This window comes from Stegodyphus dumicola, chromosome 3 (genome assembly GCF_044657685.1).
Source record: "Stegodyphus dumicola isolate Sdum_Otavi_A_Nest chromosome 3, ASM4465768v1".
NCBI classification, from domain to species: Eukaryota; Metazoa; Arthropoda; class Arachnida; order Araneae; family Eresidae; genus Stegodyphus; species Stegodyphus dumicola.
In genome coordinates, this window is record NC_140770.1 from 28524347 (window position 1) to 28540099 (window position 15753).

General features: G+C 31.8%; 1 protein-coding gene across 4 annotated transcripts in view; it reads right to left on the reverse strand.

Annotated features, from left to right (window-relative positions):
* LOC118193384 (uncharacterized) overlaps positions 1-15753 on the reverse strand; it is a 78407-nt gene that overhangs the window by 14517 nt on the left and 48137 nt on the right. For all 4 annotated transcript variants that reach the window (XM_085812683.1, XM_085812684.1, XM_085812682.1 and 1 more), the window contains 3 exons: positions 15144-15395; positions 14896-15008; positions 9833-9969 (listed from right to left, as the gene is read on the reverse strand). In XM_085812683.1, the coding sequence (XP_085668809.1) occupies positions 9833-9969; positions 14896-15008; positions 15144-15395 (502 nt within the window). The remainder of the gene's footprint in view (positions 1-9832; positions 9970-14895; positions 15009-15143; positions 15396-15753) is intronic.

Genomic DNA, 15753 nt, shown 5'->3' on the forward strand with positions numbered 1-15753 from the left:
TACGCATGCGCGCCATTAAGAGAAATGTTTAATAAAGTAAACAAATAAATATTAAGCTTTTTTTTTTGTAAATTTTTTTTGAATTTTGAAATTAGATCATAATTACTCTTTAATTAAAGAGTAATTATGATCTAAAGGGTATCAAAATTTATTTATAAATTACGGTTTCACATTTTTTATTTTAGAATTTCTGCGTGCCATCTTACCAGATTTAAACTGATGATCTATAATTCAGAAAAACCGGTAATCCGGAATCGGCGAAGTCCCGACGAGTCCGAATTAAAGACTTTTGACTGTAGAGCATTTGGCAATAATAAGCAGTAATTTTTAAATATGTGTTCTATTTTTCCATTGGACAAACTGATGACAGGCACAAGTAGCTGTAAGTAAATGCATGTTAGTGTCTGTAGTATCATTATATAAGAACATTTTATATGTCTGATGGTTTAGAATGTATGGATATCATTTAAAATTAAAATGTTTAAGATAATCTGCATTATTTTAATATATTTTTAAAGTTTGATGGCCACTGCTCTAATTGTTTAGCAATTTGGTATGTTTTTAGTAAGACTGTGCTTGTCTACTCATTAGCAAAAAGATCTTAATATCCTGAAAATTCTTACTGTGCTGAGTATGTTACCCTAATTAGCTCTCCCACCAGACTTTCCAGTCAATGAACATAGTTAAGATATGTTGAGATTACTACTGCAAAAGTTTCAAAACATGCTGTTTAGCAGAGGTGAAAAGGCTTACTGAAAAAATTTACTGCACTAGTTCTTGATAGAGTTCCAGTGGATCCTGCCAGATATTTATCGTATTTCACTAATGTGTTCTGAAAATTTTAATAATGCACATTTTGTAACTCGTGTGTAATTAAATTTTAAATACAAAAATACAAAATAAATACAAAAATACAAAATGCTGGTAAATACAAAAATGCTGTAGAATAGTGAAGTTTCATAATTTAATGGTTTGTTCTAAAAATGTTAATAATGAGTGAGGGTCATACATACAGCACATTTTAAGTGCATGCTGTTTCAATCCCCCCAAAAATGTTAAAAGGGCACTACAAGTTCTGTATGTTTCAGTTTTTCTTTCATGGCGGTGTGTTTTCTCTTGAATTATTTATCTTTATTTCACCTGCAATGAAACAATTTATTATTCGTATGAAAAACAGTGTGCATTCTTATTGCATATTATGTGTTTCTGTACCAAAAATGGCACAAATTCAGAATTTTTTTGCAATTTACCCATTACTTTCTTAAATTTAGCAAGTTATGAGAATTAATTTTCTGTTTATAAATCACATATTTATTAATCTTTTGACAGATGGTTCTTAATGAGATTTTCATGTCTGCTTGTTTTGTTGATGAAGGTTATTGCAGAATTACGTAGTCAAAAGTCTTCAATTCGGACGTCCATTGTCCGGACCTCAAAGCTACAAACTTTCTGCTCATGCGTTTACACATACAAAAAGAAAAAAATACAAAAAAGAATACAGAAGTCATAGTTAATTTTAATTCTTGTTTATAAAATAATGTGTGTGCATAATACATTTACGCATGCACATTTAAGGTATAACAGACGGTATAAGCTAAGCTAAAATTACCTAATTATCTAATTGAGTTAATATTGTAGATTGCGTTGTTCCTTAATCTTCTAATTGGACCTGGCTTATTATTTTTTCCAGACTGTTAGAGCAATTTTATAAAAGTAAGCTTGAATTTTCGATAATGTCAAAAAGAATTTCCAATTCTGGAGCTGCCAAAGGATCTACAAAGCGAAAGCATGTTTCAATGTCCATCAAACAAAAATTGGAATGGCTGCAAAAAATGGATAAAGGCATATCCTTTGTTTCTCTAACCATTCCAAAATCTGTTTATTAATTGCACGCTGCTCTGCGAGGGTGGAAACGTTGTGGCACGCAATGAACTGGAAGTTGATCTGTCAGCACTATACTTATCTTCAGGGCAGATGTTTTTATTTTATTCGGCTTATAATTACTTACTAAATGTAGTACAGTCAAAAGTCGTTAATCCGGACTCGTCGGGACTTTGGCGATTCCAGATTATCGATTTTTCCGGATTATAGATCATCAGTTTAAATCTCGTAAGACGGCATGCAGAAATTCTAAAATTAAAAATATGAAACCGTAATTTATGAAATAAAGAACAATTATGATCTAAAGGGTATCAAAATTTACAAAAAAAAAAACTTAATATTTATTTGTTTACTTTATTAAACATTTCTTTCAATGTAAGTTGTTTAAGTTGCTTCGTTTTATGTGATAATACTTTCTCTTTAATTCTATACACAGACATAATTTCTTGTTCAGTTACAATGTTCCTCTGTTCAAGTCCCGTAATTGCTGTGCCGAGAATACCGACTAACTTGTCAATCGAAAATTTTTCGTTTTCACTAACCTCTCTGTCACCTTCTTCATGTCTTTATCCATTTTTTGCAGCAATTCCACTTTTTGTTTGATGGACATTGAAACATACTTTCCTTTTGTAGATCCTTTGGGAGCTCCAGCATCGGAAATTCTATTTGACATAATCGAAAGTTCAAGTTTACTTTTATAAAATTGCTCTTACAAGTCTGCAAAAAATAATAAGCCACATTCAATTTTCAAAGATTAAGGAACAACGCAATCATCAACATTAACTGAAATAGATAATTAGATAATTTTAGCTTATACCGTCCGTTATACATTAAACGCGTACGCGAAAACGTATTCTGCACTTGCGCACACGCATATGCGCAGTCGTAAAGGTCTTATGCGCACGCGTAAATGTCTATGCGCATGTGTCAGCGTGGCGCTTGCGCAGAAAGTTTTTAGCTTTGAGGTCCGGATTATGGATTATTCCGGATTATGGGTGTCCGAATTAATGACTTTTGACTGTATTTCATCTCGATGTACTCCGTCTTTGATATGATTTAAATTAAACTCCTCGTCATTATAAATATCATGAATACACATCAAACAGTTTTCTGGTTGCAATTTTCTAATTTCGACTATGCGTAATGTATGCTTTATGCAAGCACGCGTTGAGAGAAATGTTTAATAAGTAAACAAATAAATATTAAGTTTTTTTTTTGTAAATTTTGATACCCTTTAGATCATAATTGCTCTTTATTTCATAATTTTATAATATAGTTTTAATTTTATAATTTCTGCATGCCATCTTACCAGATTTAAACTGATGATCTATAATTCGGAAAAATCTGTATTCCGGAATCGCCGAAGTTTCGACGAGTCCAGATTAAAGACTTCTGACAGTACTTTGTTTTTATAAACAAGAATTTAAATTAACTATGACTTCTGTATTCTTTTTTGTATTTTTGAGGGGGTGAGACTGAAACAGAGCCTGCCTTTTACAAAATAAAACCAGTAGACCATTTTCAAAATTATGGCACGCCATCACCAAATTAAAAAGTGTGTATTAAGAGACACAACATGGTCAACTAAATATAGCTGACAAAACAGTAATAGACTGGAAAAATTTACTTGGAAAGTTTACAGCCAAAGTTTGAAATAATTTCAAAAAATCTATTAGGGAAAAATAATGTGGTCACCAACTCCTTGCTTCCAAAAAAATAATAAAAGCTTATGCGTACTAGTCATTGCAGTCTTGTTAACTTTTTACATAGTAATTGCCTTCATCCAACTTATGCTTCACATACTTCTTGTTTGCAGTGCTAATGCATCTTGCTTCCAATAAACAGAGTCTATCACTCTCTGTGGCTGAAAGCCTATTAGTGAAGTTCCATTGAGTTTAATCATCATAAGGTCACCCAAAATCATATTGTCTATACATGCTCCGAGATCAATCTTAAGAAGATTCATTTGGCTAAAACCTTGTCCATAAGATGTTGTGGAAGATGACAAAACTGCAAATATTGACAACAGGTGGATGAGGAAAGAAAGTTGATCTTTATGTGAATTTAATTAAGAAAGCAATTCATATATTTCTACATGCTGTCCTAAAACTTTAAACTCATTCATTCGGTAAAGATTTCAAGTTTTTACTTTAGAAGACTGGGTTTGAAATGACATATCCTCTGAAGTGATTGTACAAAGTCACAATTTCATACTTCCCAAACTGTCATGAGGCTACATTAAAATTTCAAAGATAGCACTTGCCTTTATAACACTCACATCTCCTCATAGAAAATGCTTCTAGAGGTATTTTATTACATGTGAAATTACTTTTTGTTTGTATGAATCAAAAAATCTGATGATCACTATGGCTAAGCTGAATGTTCCCAAAACTACCACTGATAGTAGCTGAACTGGCAAACTGTTGTTCATATGTACCTGGTAATATAGATTCCAAGTCCTTCAACTTTCAGAGTTCCCTATTTAACATAAACCTCTACCCTGCTTAAAATCATGGTCTTTGGTTGAAAAATGAGAGAAATTTCCTAGAATGTGGGGGAAAAAATCAAATATAAAATTAAGACAAAAGTTTTTCATTTGTTTCAACAATCCTCTGGATATAGCACCCTTTCCCTTTTCATTTGATGCTTCGAAATAAATAAACACTACATCATAATTATTTAACAGAGCAAAAAGAGCACTAACTTTACTTGATACCCATCGAATTTGATGTAAATATTTCAATTTCAGGAGTTTCAACTACAACAGCTGAGCAACTTGGCCTAAGTTACCTTAGTTTTATTTTTTTTTATTTTATTTTTTTTTTATTTTGAGAATTACTATCAAATTCATATAGTTTCTTATGGACACTTTCATTTCAAGACAGTTATCAAGATATTCTGTGCCTTTGACTGAGCACAACACACTTAAATTTAACTTGTGTGCAATATAGTGTTAGATGTTTCTTTATATCCTTTTTCTCTTCCAATCATGTTTGCATTTCCATCTCTTCCAAGCTGTACTATGTATTTTCTGCCCAGCTAGGCATTCCTAGCTTTTGCAATTCACAATCAAAATTTACATAGCAAGGTTATCACATCAGTAGCTGTAAATTTTCAGTCCGTGATATCGGGCTGGTGACCATTATTTCAAGGCTTGTTCATAGCATTATAAATGAAACTACCAGTAAAATCAGATAGCTTAATGAAACACAAGAAATCAACGAAAGCCTTTTATTACAAAGCATAAAAATGAAGCAGATCAAATATTGATTAAATAAAGATGTGTCAGTTCCTTCATAATTCCATAGGTATGACAGGCATAATTGGGGGGGGGGGAATTCTTTTAAATTTCATGGTTCAAAGGCAGCCAATTTTTGATGTTGCCAAGGTAGGATGCAAGTACAACTTCCCCTCTTCTGACAAGTTACAGAATCACCAGTCATAGGATAAGATATTCTAGTATGATTAGTATGATGAAAGAAAACAAGCAGTCATTTTTATTCAGTTTTATATATCAAACTAGGCAAGTATTCTTGATCAGTTATAAGAAATTTTTCTTAGAGTGCACAATTTTATATATACTGGCCTATGTGATTTCAGAAATGCACTATGAATACTTTAACTAAGAAATGCTTTTACAATGTACGTCCAGAAAGTAAGTTCCGTTTGGTAATAAAAGTAAATTGTGTACAGCTACAGAAAAGTTATTTATTGCACAAAATTCAACAAATCTTAAACCACTTTTCCACATAACTGCCGAAATATTGCAGGCATTTGTCATAGTGTGGCACAAGTTTTTGTATACCTTCTTCATAGAAATTTGCCGCCTGCATCTTCAACCAGTTGGAAACACTTTCAGCTCGTCATCATTGTTGAAGTGTTGACCGCCAAGGAAAGACTTAAGATGTAAGAATAGATGAAAGTCGCTAGGAGAGGGCTATACGGAGGATGGTCAAACACGTCCCACCCAAATCCCTGTAGGAGGTTTTTCGTCACATTTGCAGTGTGTGGTCGTGCATTGTCGTGAAGAAAAACAACACCTTTTGACAGCAATCCTCGGCGCTTATTCTGTATTGCGCTGCGAAATTTCCGAAGTGTCTCGCGATAAGCATCTGCTCTGATTGTTTCACCACGCGGTAAGAAATCAATGAGTAAGATGCCTTTCCAGTCCCAGAACACTGTGCACATCATTTTTCGAGGTGTCAAGATTTGCTTCGGCTTAACCTTTGCTGGGGATGAAGTGTGCCTCCATTCCATTGGTTGCCGCTTACTTTCAGGGGTGTCGCAAGAAACCCAAGTTTCATCTCCTGTAACTATCTGTGTCAGAAATTCTTCGTCGCTTTCAGCATAACGGGTCAAAAACTGAAGTGCACTACCCATCCGTTTTGTTTTGTGTTGCTTAGTAAGAATCTTTGGTACCCAACGTGAGCAAAGTTTACGAAATTTCAGTTTTTCGGTAACAATTTAATACATTAGTGATCGTGAATTTGGGGAAATTCCATAGCGAGAGCACTAATTGTAAACTTTCGTTTTTCATGGATCTTGTCATCAAACACGTGAACCAGTTCTTCTGTAACCAAAGATGGATGCCCACTTCGTTCTTCATCGTGCACATCACTACGTCCGTCATTGAACTTTCGGACCCATCTTCTCACCATTGAATCACTCATTGCTTTTGGTCCATAAACATCGCAAATTTGCCGATAAATTTCACTAGGTTTCACTTTCCTCGCATTCAGAAAACGAATGGCAGATCTGATTTCACAAGCGGCGGGATTTTCAATCAACACCGACATTGTAAACAAGCACAACAAAGCATACGTGACTGACAGCAATCTCCAATTGGCACGTGTTTCTTCTCCTTGATACAGAGCGTCTACTGCGCACGTGCGGAACTGCGATCGCAGAGCTGCAGCGGAGATAAATTGAAACGGAACTTACTTTCTGGACGTGCCTCGTATTTTTTATTTCTCAACTTTTTTAACACCATATTTCTGGATTTTTACGCTTCCTAATTAACTGTAACCAAACAGCAATTTTTTTAAGAACCAAAAAATTCCCAACATTATGATCAACTCATGCTATCAGCCCAAAACAGTACAATGAAAAATCTGAAAAATTCTCCTATGAAAGATTCAATGTGAAATACAGTTAAAAACAACTGTTATAATCTTTGAAATTCTACTCAGTTAGATAAAATATTTTGGCGGATAGAACTTCAGAGTAGGGAAAAATAATTATACATCAAAATATTAGTTGGAACAGACATCACCAACTCCATTAAAGTTTAATATCTCATCAACAGAACATTTGAGAATCCCGAAAAAATACTCTTTCCCAAAATTCATGATTATGAGGACTCTCAATACATGGCACTAGGTTTACAAAGAGCTTTATGATAACATACAAATGGACAAAAATTCATGTACCTAAACAATATAATTTCTAATTTAAGCAATAGTATGATGATAATTTCAAATAACTACAAAATATGCTTGAAATCAGCACCCGAATTCAAATGAAAAATAAAATACATTATTTTTAATTCAAAGGGGCTTTGTCCCAGAAGGACTATTGTTTTCGTTTTGCAATTTTGCATCGATTCACTACAACCACCGAATCATTTTCAAACTGTTGCCACAAAGTATTATCATCCTGTGTTACATTTAAAGAAATTAAATAATGAAAAATCTGCATAAATGCATGTATATTTCTCACATTGTAATAAAACAACAGTACATAGAGCCATCGAATTTTGAATGACATAATCCTCCTAAGAATATGGGCATGTGGAAGATCAAGTTTCGTATTTGTTTTATTATCTATTTCCTGTTTTGTAAAACTTTAACGAATTTTCGATTAACGAACTCAAGGATTTCAAAGCGAACGATGGCAATATTGAACAGAAAACAAATTTTTATCTCCAGTGCATAAGTCTCTGTATCGGAAATTCTAAAGATATGCTCATTTTAAAACTATTTTGCAATATTGCTGTTGAACTGAATTTTATGGTTTAATTGCGAAGAAGGAGATATTTAATAAATAAATGTAACACACAAAATGTTAAAAAACGCTGCTTTGGACAAAATGTAAAATCTGAAACATTTCAGATTTTCTTTTCTTTTCTTTTTTTTTAAAGCTTTGAATGCATGATATTTGAGAAGTCCTTTTTTGCGTTTTCTACACTGACTAAATTTCTCTCAATGCTTTAGCATGAAATCTCAATTTAACTTAAACATTTGAATTCAGCAATGTACTACCAGATTCCTATATTTTCCCCATGTAGACAAAGGAAAATTAATGTATTCTTTAATGTAACACAGCTGTTTTTACAAACATGTGCATCAAAACACACTGTAGCTCAAACTCCATTTTGGATGAAAACTAACTTCTGCTAGTAATCTAATAATTATATTTTTAAATGGCAGGGTGTTTCATTTAATAGCCATTAGCATTGTGCCACTTCAAGGGCCAGAAGTGGTGGCCATTTCATTATGGAAGCACCCTAATAGGTGGCGACAGTTGCCTCCTGTGAAGAAACAGATAATTACAACCATGCCTTGTCCAGGATTTAAACCCAGGCCAATCACTACAACAGTCAGGGTCACTAACCACCATTATTTGCTGGGCAGCAATTTAGAACTGTCTGTATTTTACACTGTTTTGTCTGAGTTTTTATGTTTTATAACTGTATTAAGTCTACCTCCCCCAAGCAAAAGGCTACATCATAATCCATACTGAAAAAAGATTACCTACCATTTTTTCATAGAAAGATTCTACACAAGAATCAACAGAAAAATCATTTAACAGAATTGAAAAAGATCTGGATTTTGTTTAAATGATAAAAGTATGGCTTTAGCTTTTGAGTTATTCTCCTAAAAACATACTTAAAAAAAAAAAAAAAAAAAAAAAAGACAAATTCAAAATTTTTACAGTCTTTGTTATACACAATTTTAATTCACAGCTTTAATTTTTTCTACAATTGAATGAATAATTATTTTAGTATTGTGGATATGCAAAACAAACACATGTTCAACAAAGTACAACTCTACTGTCTGAAGGATTTTCACCAATATGGCACAATCTGAGTCTTTAAGCAAAATAAACACACATACATACTACAAAACGAAACAAAAACATCTCTTAACAACACCTTTGTGCAGTTCTGAAAGAACGACAAACTATAGTGTCACCCAATGAATTGTCAAAACACGCAGCTAAAATAGGAAATATCTTTCACCAGATAGATCAGAATTATGCAATAAAAATCCGCTAATTAAAAAAGAATCAAGAAAATATTTAATACTTGTGCTTTCTTATGCAAGGATAATCTTATTTTAATAAAATTCCAAAGCATGGAAATAGTTCTCAAAACAAAAAATGCAGAATAATCAGCAACAGAAAAGAAGCAACTGTGCCTAATTTCCTTTTCCTATTTTTAATTAAATAAATATCAGGTATTTTGATTATCAGCAGCTCCGGATTGAACATTCCGTAGGACTGTTGTGTTTTGATATACTTTCCAGTCTAGAATATGACAACAGTCAACCCATGCATATGCACATCTCACACACTTTAATACACACCAATCATATAAAGTGTTAGATCACCAAATTATACTCACCAACTGTAAAAATGTAAACAACTGTCACAGCCTCTTTTTTTTTTTTTTTTTTTTCCTCTTCCCCCTTACAAAGTGTTTCTCTTATTATTTATTTATAAATAAAACATTACCCATCAACCATAAAAATAGCCACCCTTTTTCTGTTAATTCATATAACTGCAAAATAAAGGGCTCTTTTTCCTGGAAGGTCGGGATAAACAGAAAATACAAAAACCTCTATATATACATATAACAAATATACATTAATTCACATTACATACTGGGACAAAAGTTTTCAAAGAAATTTTAAAAGGCAGTTAATAATTTTAAAAATATTTAAATGCTTACCTTTGTGCTTCCTGCCTCTTGCGGAAGTTCTCTTTTTGCTCTTCAAGTTTTCGTTTGATCAGAGCATTCTGAAGAATAGACTGTGTATGTACGGCAAGTTCTTGAGGAGATGGTACTCGTTGGAGAACGACAGGATTCTGCAGGAATATTTTTAAGTTTCAGCTCGTGTAACAAAATTTTTTTGTCAACTTTTTTTTTTTTTTTTAATTTTAAAAATTTCAAAACAATAAAAATTTTTTATGTAAAAGGAAATTAATTTTAGTAAAAAATTTGCAGAACTTTCATCCAAAACTAGCACTCCAAGGCAGGATCAAACGAATGTTACTGCAGCAATAATTATGACATGAAAGATGATATGCTCTGGTTGATATGCTCTGGTTGTGCTAAGATAGTTATAGCAATGATCTTATTGACAGTAAAAAAATCATACTACCATAGTGAATGGAATCCAGCTTCCTACTCTCATTTTTACGATCAATCTACACTTTCCAGTGCTACACGTTCGCAACACAATTCATTAAGAAATGTATATTTTCATAGTACAGTACAAAAGAAAATTGTTATCAACAAAATCTATGTTCAGCATATGGAAAGAAATTTTTGTTACAATCTGACTGCTCAATTTGTGAACCAAAATCACTTCCAAAATTGTGTACAATTTTTTTTTTTTTTTTTGCATATTTTAAATTTATATATATACATTGGGGAATTGAAAAATGCACTTTTTTTCCCTAAAAAATATTTTTATATAGATTTTTTTATCATGAGAAACTAAGTTACCAGAAAAACCAATTTCAGATGTCATCACCAAAAAAAATCTTTAAAATAAATTTCAGTCGAATTACAGTTAATTTCTATTTACTGAATAATATAAAAAAAGTAAAATGTATAAAATTTAAGAAAATATAAAGCGCTGAGGAAAAAATGCCTTAGAAGTGCAGTTTAGTATGTTAAGAGTTCAAAACAGGGTTCAAGGCAAAGTCCAACTTCACAGTTTTGGCACCAGATTCAATAAATCTAATTAATAATTCAATAATTTAATTAAATAATCAAGATAACATTTTCTAGCAGCCATTTCTGTAAGAAAAAAGCGGCAAAAAGTGATGTTTGAGCGCTAATACCACGTGCCTTCAAATGCCGCAATTTAGTGGGCAACTAACGATATCTGTTGGCCAAAACGTAAACTAAAGGCCTAATACTGCATATAATTTTTTTCAATGGTTAAATAGGGAAAAAATGGGATGCACTCCTCAATAAAGGAAGAAAAACATATGCCACAGAAATCGCGGGATAAGTAAATTTTGTTACATTTGAGTTGACCGTGGAAATTGCAGGATGATCAGCCAGAGGATCTGTAATCATCGCCAAGCGTAATGTCAACATAAAAGGTTATTACACTTCTTTATTACTCAATTACTAACATAAAAAACTTGTTTAGGCATCGCTACATAAGTACATCATTACTCAATTTGTTATGTTTTGATAAACATGTGGTGATAAAAGGAAAGTATAATAAATAATGATTCCCCAGGTTGGCGTCAGATCAAGGATGTATCTATGTGGAATGTTTCGGTTTGAGATGCAAGCCAAGCAGATATGTAGCAATGAAGCCAAATTACTGATCATACAAATTTATGCTAAAATGATTGTTTCTTCAGTAACAAGATATTTTATTTAGTGTCGAAGTGAAATTAAGAATCGGAACTCTCCAGATGTTTTATTAAGCATGGAGGGGGATCAAATGCATATGCATAAAGCCTACAAGAAAACGTTGTTGGTGGTTTTGAGGTATGGATTTTAAATCATTCCAGGTTAATGGACGTCTGGATTTCGGACTTTGTACTGTATAATAAATGGAGTATTCTCAGATTTTCAGTAATATTCTACATTTTCAATAAAAGCTCATAGCTTCCTTTACACAATTTGGTAAATCCTAGTCATTTTGTCAATTGATAAAATATTGTTTCTTTTATGAATAAGAATAACTTTGCACAATTTAATTAGATTAGAACACATTATATAATTACAGAATAATAAATAATGATCAAAGCACACCAGGACTATTTGCCTAAGAAACGATTTTTTTATGAAGGACTTCCAACTAGAAATTGGCACAAATCCCCGCTTTAATTCAAATGCAATGACGCTGCAAGCTTTTATACAAACAGTGTTCTTTAATACCATTCATAATGCAGGTTTCATCATGGTGTGTTCTTTTCATTTCAAACACTGATTTAAATTACACAATCAAATCAATTTATTCTTCAGATTAAGTTTCCATTAACAGTATTTTACTGATAATTACAATGTATGTTTTTTCTCTTTCCTGTGTTTTTTAGCTGCCCTTCATTATTACCTCTGTTAATTGGGAGTCTTAATGCATATTGACAGTCTACCCTGTTTCTAAAACTGGTTAAATGCTGTACACTTCTATCTCATGATTTGGACAAAGTACAAATAACTAACAAATGAAAAACTACATGTATATATCACAAGTTTAAATTAGACATTTTTATAAAAAATAATTATTTCATTACTGTATATCTGATATAAGATTTTAAACTAGGAAAAAAAAATAATGAATATAAATTGAAAATAATTTGTAACTTTGTCATAAAATTGATTTATTTAAAAATTTTACCTTTAAAATGTAAGTTAAAATAGAGAACACATATCTGAGTTAAAATAATATGCTTGGTTATGCGAGGAGTCGAACAAGAATCATCACAATCATGAATTTGCAGGACTACTTTTCAAAAGTTTAAATACACTTTTTTGCACTTCTGCAGCCAAAGAAGGTTTTATGTTTATATCTTCGAAACTAGTCATGCAAATTTATTAAGCTGAGTCTTGTTGCTTAACTCCTATAATAATGAACATCAAATAATTGAAAATACAATTCGAAGTCTGAAATTCAGACATCCAATAACCAGAATGGTCTATTAACCAAAACTTCCATACTTTTTTTTTTTTTTTTTTAATTTTTGTCCCTATTAGCCAAGTCTCCCCCCCCCCCGAAAAAAAAAACATTATACGCTACAATATTGAATTATCTTGCATGTTGTTCCAGCTTAAAATACCTGCTGGCTAAGGAATCATTTTCGTTTTCAGCTCTTGAACTGTTGTGGGGACAACATTTCCTAACTTACCTAACCCTGTACATACTAAGTGAACCTCAAAGATCAATGTTTGAAGTGAAATGTTGCACATAAAGATTTCCTTTTGTTGAATGCAGCAGAGAAGGAAAATGAAAAAGGTTCCAATTAATTTAAGCTTAGCTAGCTCTTCCTTGACTCTTAATTTGATCAGTTTATTCTTTTGTTCATTCTATTATTATCTTATTAAAGTGTTTAAAAAGACAGCATCTTCGTTTAACTCTTTCCTTGAAATTTTATATCTGCCAGTCAGTTAATGGATATTGGAATCTTACACAAATATAAAAGAAAGCAGCCTTTCTGAAATCTATGCAGCAGCAAGATCAAGAATTTTTGAAATATTTTACTTTAAAAATCTGCAGATAATGACAGGTCTGCAGATATTTAAAAATATGTGTGCATAGGTAGCTGGAGTTCTGATTAAATTGTTCTCACAATTTAATAAATATTATAAATTTTAACTAATTTGTGACAACTTAATAAAGGTACACTTTGCTTTGAATTATGAATACATTTTATTTATATCGGCTGCCAACTATACTGATTACATAAGATGCCAAAAGAAACCAAGATGGGTCTGTTTTATAGCTATATAGCCATATTTCATGATTTCATTTAGCCATATTTCAACTACAAATTTGAAGATTTTCGGATAATGCTACAATTAAAAAAGTAGAATTTATTAATTAATAGAATATGCAAAAAAATGCTAAATACAGATGATACAATTAAAGTATTCCACCGCAATCCCAGTCAAACTATTACACTATCGCAAAATTTGCAGTAAGAAGAGAGAAAAATATCACTATTTCAGTTTCAAGTCACAATTTTATGATGCAGTTATTCTTTTCAGAGCATGCTTCTTGCCTTCTGTCTGAAAAAATATGGTAGCTGCATGTCATTTCTCGACAAATCTCGAATCATAAAAATTTATTTCAATTAAACTGATTAGATGAAAAACATAGTTCATCAGAAAGAAACCAAACTAAACTGGTGATGCCCAATACCAAGGAAGTATGCCTCTTTCCCAAATGTGGTTTTTAACAGCAAAGGATCCAAAAATTCTCAATTAATGGAGTACGTGATGCTAATGGAAATCTAAAATGAAGATGACACAGCTTATGTCTTCATTGTAATGACAGTACTCCAATTATCAATCAATTAACAGATAGCAAAACATGTAGCATAATTTTGAGTCTGGAAAACATCGCTGCTGATAGTGAAGATAGCAACACAGAAGTTGCTGAAAATGAAAAAAATTCAATTGAGAACTTAATGGTAATTTTTGAGTCTACAGTTACAAGACCTGAACAAAGAAACTTTGCAGCACATAAAAGAAACTGCTTAAACAACTTATGTTGAAAAAATATTTCATGAAACAAAACATGTTAATGTGGAGGAGTTTCCCCCCCCCAAAAAAAAATATTTTTGATTCTTTTAAGATCATAAATGCTTCTTTACTTCACAAATACATTTTATAATTTTAATTTTATAACTTCCGGATATAGTCTTACTAGATTTAAATCGATGATCTAAAATCCGGAATCACCGATTCCAGATCTTGGGCTTTGTACGGTACATATGAAACAAAAATTTTGAGTTTTTAATATGTGATACAAGATACACAATTCCTATGAATGAAAATACCTTTTTTAAGTTATGCTGCTACTTCACATAAAAAATGACAGAGCACCACATTTTATTCTGTATTCATAAGAAAAAAATAACAAAAATCCAGCTTATTTTACTCTGCTTTACACTTCAAACACTATGTTAAATAGCAGTTAATGTATCGGGAAAGGAGAGCCAGAAAATTAGTTTATCCTTAATTTCAGTCCCCTTCTACTTCCAAATAGATTTAAGCTCAATAAAACAAAATTCTACAAAGAATTAGAAAAATTTTCCTACCTGCACCTGTAAAGTATTAGAACTAGCAGCATTCTGAGCCATTGCTTGCACTAAAGCAGCAGGATGAATTGGTGCTGGTGCATGGCTTAATGCTGGTGGCTGCTGACCAAACACTAGAATGAAATATGTGCAACATTTGTGAAATTAAATGAGTTATCAAAATTAAGTTTAATAATTTTTAAAACTGTACAAAATTAAATAAAAATGTAATTGGCATATCAAAACACCTTTAAAAATTATATATTTACCAAGAGGTGAAGGTATGCGACCTTGATTAGGAATAGTTGAGCCAATGGCTTCAGGCGGCAACGGTGACTGACGAGGACTTATTCCCAGTGTAGGAAGTCCTAAAGTCTGTTGAATTGGTATATCTTTAGCGGACGGACAACGGCGCTGTGACATTGGCTGTAACACATTAGATTGTGACAAATTTTGGCTAGAATGTTGTTGCTTTAATATGGAAGACAAAAGTTCCCGCTGCCTCTGATACTGCAAAACAGCTATAAAACATTAAAAATAATAAATAACTTAAATCATGATATATATTAAAAAAACACAAACTTTATCTGAAATAAAATCTATTAAACTATCACATTAAATATGAACTCCATAATCCTTTTACACCAACAAGGAAATCAAAGCAAATACTGACAAGATATTATCTAAAAAGTATTTTTTTTAATTTTAACATGTAATAGGTTTGTCATTAAATGAGTAAACATCAATAAGGCCAAGGAAGATATGTGTTCCAATTATTCCATGACTAATATTTTTACACTAAATAGATTTTTCACTTAAAAAAATAAATAAATACATAAAATATTAGTTTTACAAGAATTTTAATGCACGAGTTTAAAA